Source organism: Oryx dammah, unplaced genomic scaffold (assembly GCF_014754425.2).
Source record: "Oryx dammah isolate SB20612 unplaced genomic scaffold, SCBI_Odam_1.1 HiC_scaffold_21, whole genome shotgun sequence".
Lineage (NCBI taxonomy): Eukaryota > Metazoa > Chordata > Mammalia > Artiodactyla > Bovidae > Oryx > Oryx dammah.
In genome coordinates, this window is record NW_024070205.1 from 38,366,166 (window position 1) to 38,378,303 (window position 12,138).

General features: G+C 56.0%; 1 protein-coding gene across 1 annotated transcript in view; it reads left to right on the top strand.

Moving 5' to 3' along the window:
- Positions 1–12,138, top strand: part of DISP3 (dispatched RND transporter family member 3) — a 36,533-nt gene that overhangs the window by 20,522 nt on the left and 3,873 nt on the right. Inside the window, exons 8-16 of the mRNA XM_040263427.1 lie at positions 6–167; positions 1,043–1,204; positions 3,379–3,492; positions 4,363–4,499; positions 5,888–6,072; positions 8,543–8,673; positions 8,751–8,923; positions 9,916–10,042; positions 10,765–10,910. Coding sequence (XP_040119361.1) covers positions 6–167; positions 1,043–1,204; positions 3,379–3,492; positions 4,363–4,499; positions 5,888–6,072; positions 8,543–8,673; positions 8,751–8,923; positions 9,916–10,042; positions 10,765–10,910 — 1,337 coding nt within the window. The remainder of the gene's footprint in view (positions 1–5; positions 168–1,042; positions 1,205–3,378; positions 3,493–4,362; positions 4,500–5,887; positions 6,073–8,542; positions 8,674–8,750; positions 8,924–9,915; positions 10,043–10,764; positions 10,911–12,138) is intronic.

A 12,138-nucleotide genomic window follows, 5' to 3' on the forward strand; every position in this document is an offset into this window, starting at 1 on the left:
GGCAGTGTCGCTGGAGCTGGGAGATGTGTCCCTGGTGTCTGTGCCCGCCGAGGGCTTGCAGCCGGCCCCCAACGGGGGCAGCCGGGGGCAGCTCATTGCCCAGCTGCAGGAGCTGCTGCACCACTGGGTCCTGTGGTCAGCCGTCAAGAGCCGTTGGGTGATTGTGGGTAAGTGGGCTCTCCACTCTCCCTCCCCCATCTCACAGTATCTCCCAGCGCCTGAGATGTGGAGAACAGACTCCCCAACCCGTTTTCTCAAAGAACATGCAGGTCTTGGGAGCCCGCCCCTTGTCCCACAGATGAACTGGAGGTCAGAGACCCAGGCTCAGGTTGCTCACTCTCTCAGAGCCTCACCCCCTCCCTGCAGAGAATAAAGCCAGTCTCACGATAGCTGTTGCTTATGGAACACCTCCTATGTCCTGGTCATCATGCTGGACAGCAGAGCAGAGTGCCGAGTGCTTGGGCTCTGGCATTGGACCAGCTTGGTTAATTGGGATCCTGACTCTGCCACGTTCTAGCAGTGTCACCTGGACTGGGGCAGTTAGTCTGTGCCTCAGTTTCCTATCTTATGACTAAGGAGAAGGGGAGTATCTAGTAAGGCTGTTGCAAGGAAACCACAGTATGTGTAAAGGATTAGCCCAGTGTGAGGTGTGCAGTAGTGCTTCGTGAAAGTTAAGTGCTGTTATTATTACTGTTGTAAAGGTTTAGGTCTGTGTAAGACCAAGTAGATGCACCGGCTCTTTATAGACTGTTCAGGGCTCTAAGCCGATGGCTGCTTCTTGTCCAGGAATGTGAGCTGGAACTTGGAGTCTGACCCCTGGTGACATGCATGACAACAGGCCCCTACCTTCAAGGGAGTGATCCCTGGCAGCCTCACCCACAGGCTGGCATGCTGGGCCTCTGCCCACTCCCTTGGCATACCTGCTCTCCTCCTCCCCATAGAGGAAGCAGCTCTTTCCTGGGGCTCTGGAGGCCCTGGCTGTACATGTGTCCCCCCGCCCCTGGGCTCCGGCCCTGCCTAGCGCAGCATCCTTTCCTCGCAGGGCTCTTTGTCTCCATCCTCGTCCTGTCCCTGGTGTTCGCCAGCCGGCTCCGCCCCGCCAGCCGGGCCCCACTGCTCTTCCGGCCCGATACCAACATCCAGGTGCTGCTGGACCTCAAGTACAACCTGAGTGCCGAGGGCATCTCCTGCATCACCTGTTCAGGTGAGGTTTCCTACCGGGATGTCCTCTTTGGAGTCCAGATCCCCAAGACTAGAGATGCCAGGCTCCCCATCACTGTGTGAACTTAGGAAATCAACTCCACCTCTAAAAAGTGTTAGTCACTCAGTCACGTCCGACTCTTTGCAACCCCATGAACTATAGCCCCACCAGTCTCCTCTGTCCATGAGATTCTTCAGGCAAGAATACTGGAGTGGGTAGCCATTCCCTTCTCCAGGGGATCTTCCCGACCCAGGGATCGAACCCAAGTCTTCCACACTCTAGGAAGATTATCATCTGAGCCAACAGGGAGTCTCAGTGTTTCCACATTTCATTAAATGAATACTTCCTGGGTACCAGCTGTGCTGGTGCTGGGGAGGCTGCAGTGGGCAGGACAGGCTTCCCAAGCACGGGAATTCACTCCATTGCTGCGGAGGCCATGTAATAGTAGATCTGAGCTGTAGTGGATGAAAACCAGGGTGCCTGGGGAGCTCAGCATCATGGAGATCTTCCTGGAGGAGGGACTATCTAAGCCAAGACTTGTGGAATGGAAAGGTCTTAGCCTGGCTGGGAGGGGAGAGGAGGGAAGTGGTCTAGGCAGAGGGGAGCACCAGAGGTGGGAAAGACTAGGACCAGGTTTGAGGGAGGTAGTTGCATGAGCCAAAACTAGGCAGATGGGCCTGGTGGGCTACAGTGCAGAGTCTGGATTACATCGTCATTGTCACTGGAAGTGAGTGGAGGGCTTTATGCAGAGAAGGACCAGGTACTGTCTGGTCGGAGGGCTGCGTGAAGCATGGCTGAGAGTCCAGGCTGGGAGTCCAGGTAGGAGGCTGGTATAGTCATCTTGACAAGAGACTGTAGGGGCTGGAGCCAGCGTGGTTGATGGTGCAGTGAAGTCAAGAGGTTTTTAGGAGGTGATGGAGCATGTGCCAGGGATGAGCAAAGAGGTGAGATAAAGATGTCTGCTTGTCTCAGAGTTAGTCTGATGAGGTCCAGGGTGGGTCGAGGGAAGTTGACTCAAGGTCATACCGCTTTGCCGGGTGGTTAGAAACCAAATGAGAAGACGCGTGGGTGAGTGCTCCCAGCTCCTAGGGGAAGACCCGCTGACTGCTGTAATTGCCTTCATGTAATTAGGGCGGTGTTCAGATCAACCTGGCCTTCCCCTTGGTGACTGCACTAGCCGAATGCATGATAATCGGCAGCGGCTCAGGGAGGTGCCTGAGGATCCCCTCTTGAATTGGAGGCGACCTGGCCACATCCCCTCCTCCACTCCCTCCTGCCTGGGCATTGAATTCCATTCCATTCTCACTGCCCCTGCAAGGCCTTCCGCCATCCCTTGGGGCCTGGTGGCAAAAAGCCTTGTCTGCTCCCATTTCACAGATGGACAGACCCTGGAAACATCTGGAGAAGGGCCAAGACCACAGCCAGAGTTCAGCCCCTGGCCCCTTGTATCTATCAGCCTCTGAGCTGCCTCTTAAAGGGGCCCTTCATGTTGTAGCAAAAAGAGCTTCGGCTGTAGGGGTAGACAGGACCTGTCCTGCTGGCCTCCGCCTCTCACTTCCCTACAGGTCATGTAACCTCCTCAAACCTTTGCTTGCTTCTCTGTCAAATGGGGTTAATAATAACCACCTCCTAGAATTACTGTGAGGATTGCATTTTTGAAGGTGTAAAATGTAGCTCATTAAAAACACAAAACCAACAAAAAATTAATCTACAATGCTTGGGGCAAAACAGGCAGTCTCCCCTCATCTCTGCTGTTCCTAATTATTCCTATTTATGGAGCATTCGGCACAAGCCAGACATGTTGCTAAGCCCATGAGATGCAGCATCCCCTTTGGTCCCTCAGCTACCCTCCAGAGGTTACCCTTGGGGGTGTCATCCCATCTGACAGAGGGGGAAAGTGAGGCAAGATGAGGATGATAGGGGAAGCTTCTGAATGTCTTTCTCTGGGTAAGTCTGGTGGGTACCTTTCTTTTGCCTTAAGATTCTTATGCATTTGGCATTTCTTCAGTCCCCCCCCCCCCCGTTTGTTTTAGAAAAAACCTTTTCCCCAGACACCCTGACACCACCCCCTTTTCTGAGAGCTCCCGGGCCCGTGTCCCTGGGATTTTTCACTGTCCCAACCTCGGCCGAGCCCAGCCGGGGAGGCCCTCCTGTCCCTGACATGATGCGGGGGGTAGGTCTGTTCCAGGAGAAGCCCCACAGCCTGCAGAACAACATCCGGACGTCCTTGGAGAAGAAGAAGCGGGGTTCTGGGGTGTCCTGGGCCAGCCGGCCTGAGGCCACGCTCCAGGGTCAGTGGGGAATGTGGATGTCTGGGTGGGGGTGTCGGGATGTCCTGGTACAGGGTGTGAGGGTCTTGCGGAGAGAGCAGATAAAATCCCTTCTTTGATTCTCCTTCAAGAACAACAAGGTGGGGGTGGGGGTGGGGGAGTGAACTTGAGGCCCTCGCCCAGCGTCCCACCAGCTCTCCTCGGCCAGAACAAGGCGATCCCCTCCTGCCGCACCCCAGCCTGGCCTGTGCTGCCCCATGAACCTGCCTTGCGTGCCGGATCCATCCTGATTTGGGGGAGGGGGGCCTCCTGAACACTGGAGCCTAGCTTATCCCTTCTGGCGTATCCCTGTCAGAGGGGTATGCTGGGATACATGTGGGAATTAACCCCCAGCAGTTAACCCCCAGAATTGACCCCTGGAGCAATTCCATATGTCCTTGTCACCCCACAACCATCATCACCCCCTCTGTGCCCACCATCGTCATCACCAATGTGGCCCCACCGTTCACGGTGTGCTTCCGTTATTGGCATCACTGCCACTTCCCTAGTCCATACTGGCACATTGTTACCATGGCTTCTACCTGCACTGTCACCTCCCACTCAGTGTCGACCACCACCTCCCCTCCATCTATGCCACCTCCCATCCAGTGTCCACCACCACCTCCCCTCCATCTATGCCGCTGCGCCATCCCCGTGTCCACCACCACCACCTGCCCCCCCACCACTGCAGTGGGCTCGGTCCAGTATACAGGAACAGAGCCAACACTTGGAGATGAGCCCGAGATCAGGCTCAGCTCCTCAGCCAGTGGAGCAGAGGCTGGGCTGCTGCAGGGTCAGGGGATGCCAGTCGAGGTGATCGTCCCCCCTCCTCCACCCCTCGTTTGTCCCTAGACTCCCCAGGCACTGTGTACATCTCCAAGGTGAAGAACAGAGGCCACCCGACTGTCTACAGGTTCTCCCTCAACGCCAGCCTGCCTGCCCCTTGGCAGACCGTGTCCCTTGGGGACGGGGAGGTGCCCTCCTTCCAGGTGAGCCTGGGCTCTCATGCAGTGAGTTGCCTCGACCAGGGAAGGGGCCCTCAGTGCTGCATTGGTGGGCACTGCCCACGTCGGGGTAGGGGCAGGGTCTGCGAGGATGGACCTGCTCCAGGCAAATGAGGACCCTCTTGTGCCATCAGCCAGGCCCACAGCAGGGACCTGCAGAGTGGTGAAAGCGGGGCTGCTGAGTTAGCTAGGCCTGGGTTCGAGTTCTGGCTGTGCCATTTATAGTGTCTTTGGGAAGATTACTTAATCTCTCTGAGCCTCAGGTTCCTCATCTGTGTAATGGGGGTATGAAAGGTACCACCCAGGGTTGCTGGAGGTACTTGAGGCAAGGCCTGTGAGTTCTATAACATCTGGAACGTAGTAAGCACTCAGTAAACAGGAGCCATGAGTTAGACTGTTGTTTTCAGCCTCTGTTCTAACACCCCCAGAAAAGGGTCTCCCAGGGCCAACCCAGGCCTCTGATTTTTTCCTCTCAAACATCATTGGTGTTTCTTTAACATGTTACACCTCCAGGGTGACAGTTACCCATGTCAATGCATGTCAACTTATCTGATCAGGGTTTGTATTTCCATTTGAAAGATGGAGTGTGTGAGGTATTCCCTGGCTCTGACCTTTACACCAATGCTTACAAGGTGATTCCCACTGCTTGGAGAGTCTGCCTTCCAGCTTAAATCACGGCTGGCTCGCCGTTCAGGTTTCTTAGCATAATGTCACCTCCTTGGTCCATGTCCTGGAAATAATTCTCAGTTCACCCTCCTCTTCCACTGCCCCATTCCTCCTGGGTCTTATCATCCTAATATTTAAGTGTTCAGTTCAGTCACTCAGTGGTGTCCGACTCTTTGCGACCCCATGCATCGCAGCACGCCAGGCCTCCCTGTCCATCACCAACTCTTGGAGTTCACTCAGACTCACGTCCATCGAGTCAGTGATGCCATCCAGCCATCTCATCCTCTGTTGTCCCCTTCTCTTCCTGCCCCCAATCCCTCCCAGCATCAGAGTCTTTTCCAATGAGTCAACTCTTTGCATGAGGTGGCCAAACCATCGTCACTGGCGGCTCTAGGAGGGCAGGGACCAAGCCCGTCTGGTTCAGTGTCATATTCTCACAGCCCAGCTCAGGGCTGGCTTGGAGTAAATCCTCAGTTGAAGGAAGGACTAAGGCTCAGAGAGAGAGAGAGAAAGGTTTGCCCCATCTTTAAACTCGAACCCAAGCCTCCTGGGTTCTGCCCAGAGCTCTTCCCCTGACTCTGGGGGCTGGAACAGGGGCGGGGGGCGGGGAGCTCTCCTAGGAGGGAGGGGACCTGGCCTGAGGCCCGGCCCAGGCAGAGGCAGCCTCCTGGAGTCACCTGTCTTGTCTCTGTCAATCCACTGCTTAGGTGTATAGAGCGCCTTTTGGTAACTTCACCAAGAAGCTGACCGCTTGTATGTCTACAGTAGGGCTGCTCCAGGCGGCGAGCCCCTCCCGCAAGTGGATGGTGACGACCTTGGCCTGCGACACCAAGCGGGGCTGGAAGCTTGACTTCAGCTTCTACGTGGCCGCCAAGGAGCAGCAGCACACCCGGTAACAGAGCCTTGCAGACGAGCCGGTTCCCACTCCCACCATCGTTTGCCCCTCCCACCAGATGTCAGCAGGCCCCTGTCCAGGGACTTCCTGTTGGTCTGGCGGTTAAGAATTTGCCTTCCAGTGCAGGGAGAGCAAGTTCAATCCCTAGTCAGTGAAGCTACAATCCTACATGCCTTAGGGGCATAAAACCAAAACCTAAAACAGAAGCAATATTGTAACAAAGTCAATAAAGACTTTAAAAAGTGGCCCACATTAAAAAAAAATTCTTTTTTAAAAAAAGAAACCCCTGCCTATTTCTACATGTGTGCTTAGACAGTCTTCCCCCCAGGGCTGGGGATGGGGGAACACCAAGATGCCAGGCCCGCAGTTCTCTCCCCCATCTGCCCCTTATCCTCTGAATGGCTCTGTGAAAGATGCTGTCTGCTTGCCCCTCGGCACACCAGGCAGTTCTCAGCTCAGAGCTCCTGCATTTGCTGTTCCCTGGACCTATGGTGCTCTTCCCCAGCTCCTCCGGAAATGGACTTTTTTTTTTCCTGGCTGCACCACATGGCATGTGAGATCTTAGTTCCCTAACCAGGGATCAAACCGACATCCCCTGCAGTAGAAGGCAGAGTCTTAACCACAGGACCACGAGGGAAGTCCATGATTGACTCCTTCTCAAGATTTAGGTCCTTACCCAGATACTCCCCACCCATGGCTGTCTCTGACCAGACCGCCCTCCCACAGCTGAAACAGCCACACCCCATCTCTCCCCATACATCCCCCAGCTGCTCTCTTTCTGGTTCCCGTCACCTCCTGGAAGCATACTGACAGCTGGTTCGTTCCCTGTCTTTGCTCAGGAGAACGTAGGCCTCCTGCCGTATCCCCTCACCTGGTCCAGGGCCTGGCATGTGGCAGGTGCTCAGGAAACACTTGCTGGGTGAATGAGTGAAGGAAAGAATGAGTACACTCTGCCTACCTCTCCAAGGCGCTATCCACACTCTCAGTGCATACAGTTAATTCAGAAGTTATTTATTTAGTGTTGCCCCTCCCTAAAGAATCTGCCTGCAATGCAGGAGACCCAGGTTTGATCCCTGGGTCAGAAAGATCCTCTGGAGGAGGGCAAGCAACCCACTCCAGTATTCTTGCCTGGGGAATCCCATGGAGAGAGGAACCTGGCGGGCTATAGTCCATGGGGTCGCAAAGAGTCGGACACGACTGAGCGGCGAACATCCTGAGACTGTAAGGTGACAGGAGAGAGCCCGTGTCTGTTGTCCTTATCTACTGTATACACACGCCCTGCCTAGCGCCTGGCATGAAGTCACTGCCCCCAAATACTTAATGAGCAACTGTGTGCTGTGCCTTGAGGGGTCTCCGAGCCAGCTGGGGGCATCTTTTCCCAGGTTCCTGCCCCAGGTTCTGACCATTGAGGCTGTGTTAGCTGAGGGCCTTTTTCTCATCCATTCATTCATTTAATAAACCTTGAACACAGTCAGTGGGCCTGCATGTGGCTAGTGCTGGGGATGGTAAACAAGACAGATGTGACTCCTGCCCTCGGGCTGACTAGCAGGAGACAGCAGCTAGCAAGTCAAGCGCAATGTCATTACAAATTACAATACTTGCTCTGAAAGGAAGAGCCCGCTGCCGTCGCAGTCCAGATCACGGCAGTGCAGGGCCTGCACTTCTGACACCAGGGACCATAGTCTGTTTAGCAGGGCCTGGCCTTGGGGTAGTGAGCACCCACATGAGGCTGGACTCAGCTTGGGGCCGGGGGATGACCAAGATGGGCTCACTGGGCCATTCCAGCTTGGCCCACCTGGCTCAGGAGGTGGGGCTCCTTCTGCCTGCCCTCTAGAACTAGGTTCCCTTTGCAGATACACAGTAGCCACTGGGGTCATGCTGTCTGGATGAGCTTAGAACATTCTATAAAGCACCTGGAACTACATCAAGAAAGTGTGTTAGTCGCTCAGTCGTGTCTGACTCTTTGTGACCCTATGGACTGTAGCCAGCCAGGCTCCCCTGCCCATGGAATTCTTCAGGCAAGAATACTGGAATGGGTTGCCATTCCCTTCTCCAGGGGATCTTTCCAACCCAGGGATTGAACCTGGGTCTCCTGCATTACATGCAGATTCTTTACCATTGAGCCACCAGGGAATCCCAGAGCTACATCAAGTCCAGTGGTAAATAAGCTGACCGTGGAATCCTTTCTTCAAACAGAATCTTGAGCTCTATAACTGTTCAGTTTAAGGTGGGGCTAGGGGCTGGCCCTGAGGTCATTCAGAATTCTTGCACCCCTGGAGGGCTTCCCAGGTGGCCTTAGTGGTAAAGAACCCGCCTGCCAATGCAGGAGACGTCAGAGATGCTGGTTTGATCCCTGGGTTGCTCTTCCAGCCTCTGCATGCCTTTGCCTCTCCTCCCCAACCCCTCCTGGCCCTCCTGGCCCTTCTGGCCCTCCCGGCCTCAGTCCTGGCCTCCTTTGCCTCCACAGGAAGCTGTATTTTGCCCAATCCCACAAGCCCCCTTTCCATGGGCGTGTGTGTGTGGCACCTCCCGGCTGCTTGCTCAGCTCCAGCCCCGATGGGCCGACCAAAGGCTTCTTCTACGTGCCCAGCGAGAAAGGTATGTGCAGGGAGGCTGCCGTGGGGCCTCGGGAGGCTGGGCCTGGCCTTTTTGTACATCTGTGCCTCCCTCTGCAGCACCCAAGGCCCGCCTCTCCGCCACCTTCGGCTTCAACCCCTGCATAAACACAGGCTGCGGGAAGCCAGCAGTGCGGCCGCTGGTGGACACGGGGGCCATGGTCTTTGTGGTCTTTGGCATCATTGGCATCAACCGCACACGACAGGGGGACAACCACGTCATTGGAGACCCGGTGCGTGTGCCCACACTGGACACCTGCCAAAGGGCCCCACCACAGCAGGCTGATGAACAGCTACCAGTGCAGGGACCACCAGCCCAGCTCCCCACCCCCACCCTTAGCTCCTTGACCACTCACCCAGCCCAGACAGGATCTCCCCGGACCCCTGCATCATTTCTCTTGAGGATGGAGCAGGGTCGAGCTTTTAGAATCACCCAGGAATCTGGAACCAAGCCAGCCGCCCTGCATCACTAGGGGTGGAACAGAGGGGAGGGCAACAGGTGGGTAAACCCTCCCTGTTCTCCTGCAGGGGGCCCCTCCCCCACCCCATGCCCATAGCCCTTGTTGTGTGCCTCAGCCAGGGTGCCCTCGCCTGGGGTAGTCTCCCTCTTTGCACATGTTTGTGCTGGTGCTGGGCTCTTGGGCGCTGGAGGAAAAAGGATCTGACAGACAGAGGTGTGACTTGGTCTGTGCCTGCCATGTGATGGGGGCTGAGACGTGGTGGAAAGGACTGTGGATGTAGGTCTCGTTGGTGGTAACCTCTGCCTTGGGAAGTCAGCCCAGCCGGGTTTACAGGGCTTCAGACATAAAGTAATTTGAGAGCCAGGTGGAGTCAGAGGAGTTGTGTCCAGTCTGGACCATGAGTCCACAGGGGTTCAGAGGAGGGACGGGGAGGTGGGGAGGAGAGGAAGCAGGTGATGGAGGGCAGGTGGGACTCAGCTGTGCGGAGGGAGAGGGGAAAGCACGGGGCCCAGGTGAACATGCTGTGAGTAAACTCAAGGAAGGGAGACTGGGGGGGTCCGTGGGGGTGGGCAGTGATGGGAGCAGAGGAGCTGCTGGGGGTGGGGCAGAGTGGGCTCAGGCAGGACTGTGGGCAACTAGGCAGAGGGTTTGAGCGCTGGCCAGGATGGTTGCAGGAGCTGCCGGAGGCTCCTCCCCAGGGTGGGGCCAGGACCGAGTCCCGGACTCACTGAGCAGCTGCACTGGCTTGTGTCTCCTTGGGAAAGGGCAGCGTCATCTATGACAGCAGCTTTGACCTCTTCAAAGAAATTGGGCACCTGTGTCGCCTCTGCAAGGCCATAGCGGGGAACTCGGAGTTGGTGAAGCCGGGCGGGGCCCAGTGCCTGCCCTCAGGTGGGTGTGAGGCCCAAGGTGGGGACAGCCCCCAGGACACACATGCCTGGAGTTGGGGTGTCTGTGTGTGTATATGTCCACGCGGGGGTGGGAGCTATGTGAACCTTCAAGATGAGAGTAGTCTCATTCTCATGCTTGAGGATGAACTGGCAGAGAGTCCACAGGCCTGGGGAGGTGTGCGGTGTGCAGGGCACACCTGTGGGAGCAGCTTTCCCAAAATTGGGGTGAGGTCTGGGGCCAACCCCTCAGTAGTAACTTGGGTCAGACTAGGGTTCTTCCTGAAAAGGCATGCATGTGCTGCGTGCTAAGTCGCTGCGGTCGTGTCTGACTCTTTGCAACCCATGGACTGTAGCCCACCAGACTCCTCTGTCTATGGGATTTCCCAGGCAAGAATACTGGGGTGGGTTGCCATTTCCTCCTCCAGGGGATCTTCCCCACCCAGGGATTGAACCCTAGTTTCTTATGTCTCCTGCACTGACTGGCAGGTGGGTTCTGAGAAGGCACAGGATTTCAATTTCTGCCCCAGTGGCAAATGGGTATTGTAGGTTTCCCAATGACATTGCTAGTAGTTTCAGACACTTTTTAAACTAGGTTGGGGGGAAAGCGTGTGCCCCTGGCATGTACACACTCATATGGGTGGGTACACATGGGTGGGTGGGATGGGGGAAGAGGTGCTCCCAACCAGGGTTCCCACCCCAACCCCCTCTCCGCCATCCCTGCAGGCTACAGCATCTCCTCCTTCCTGCACATGCTGCACCCCGAGTGCAAGGAGCTGCCCGAACCCCACCTGCTCCCGGGGCAGCTGTCACATGGGGCCGTGGGCGTCAAAGACGGCCGTGTGCAGTGGATCTCCATGGCCTTCGAGTCGGTGAGCCCTGGGTGGACCAACCGGGCATGGGGCAGCGTGCCAACCTGACAGAGTGCAATGTCACCACTGACCTCCAGCCCCTGTCCCAGAGGGGGGTCTCCTTAGAGGGGAGACTGAGGCCAAGAGGGATGAAGTTGCTTGCCCAAGGTCACGGGATTCATGAGTGCCAGCATCAAGTGCAAAACCAGGCTGTCTGACCACCAGGCTGGGCCTTTCTGCCACACACAACGCCAGGCAGCTCTCACCTCCCTTCTTCCCCAAAGGCTCAGGGTTCACATCATTCTGTGGGGGTAGGTGACAGTTCAAGACGCTCCCCTCTGCCACTGGGAGGGGCCAGGTTCTGGGCCCCTGTGCTGGGTCCCTCCAGGAGCGACGGAAGCCAGGGGACCAGCCAGCCCCACACCCCACTGTGCGACCAGCCATCCCCACCCCGACTCTGTGCTACCCCATAGACGGCAGCCCACCAGGCTCCACTGTCCCTGGGATTCTCCAGGCAAGACCACTGGAGTGGGTTGCCATTTCCTTCTCCAGTGTAAATGTATAGTTCAGTAATATTAAGCATGTTCACAGTGATGCAAACGTCACCAACATCCATCTCTAAAATCTTTCATCTTGCAAAAGTGAAACTGTTCCCAATAAATGTGGACTCCCCAGGGCCCCCCTCCAGCCACCACTCTGCTTCTGTCCCCATGGATTTGACCGCTCTCATCCCTCACACAGCACTGGCTTTTTATGGTTGGTTCATTCCACTTAGCATAATACTTTTCAGGTTCATCTGTGCTGTAGCCTGTGTCCAAATGTCCTTCCTTTTTAAGGCTGAAGCCGCAGACAGTTTGAAGAATCCCTGCTCAGGTCCCTCCATGTGACAGGACATCACTTCCCACCCCACCAGCACTCAGACACACACCTGTGCACAGACTCATTGTGAATTGGTTTGTGCTCAGGGAGGGCAGAATTGGATCAATGAAGTAATATACATGAAAGTTCCAGAGCTGGGCACTGTGAACCAGACAGGCCACCTGCCCTCCCAGACTCACAGTCCAGCCAGGAGAAGGTGGGGGCAGCTTGCCAGACAGTGATGAGAACAATGATGGGAAAGCATCAAAGGCTTAAAGAGCCCAGAGGATGCCTGTCTTGGGGCATCAAGGAAGGCTTCCTAGAGGAGATAGAACCCTACTTGAAGGAGGGGCAGAAGCCGGCTGTGAGGGCAGAGGAAACAGTATGGGCC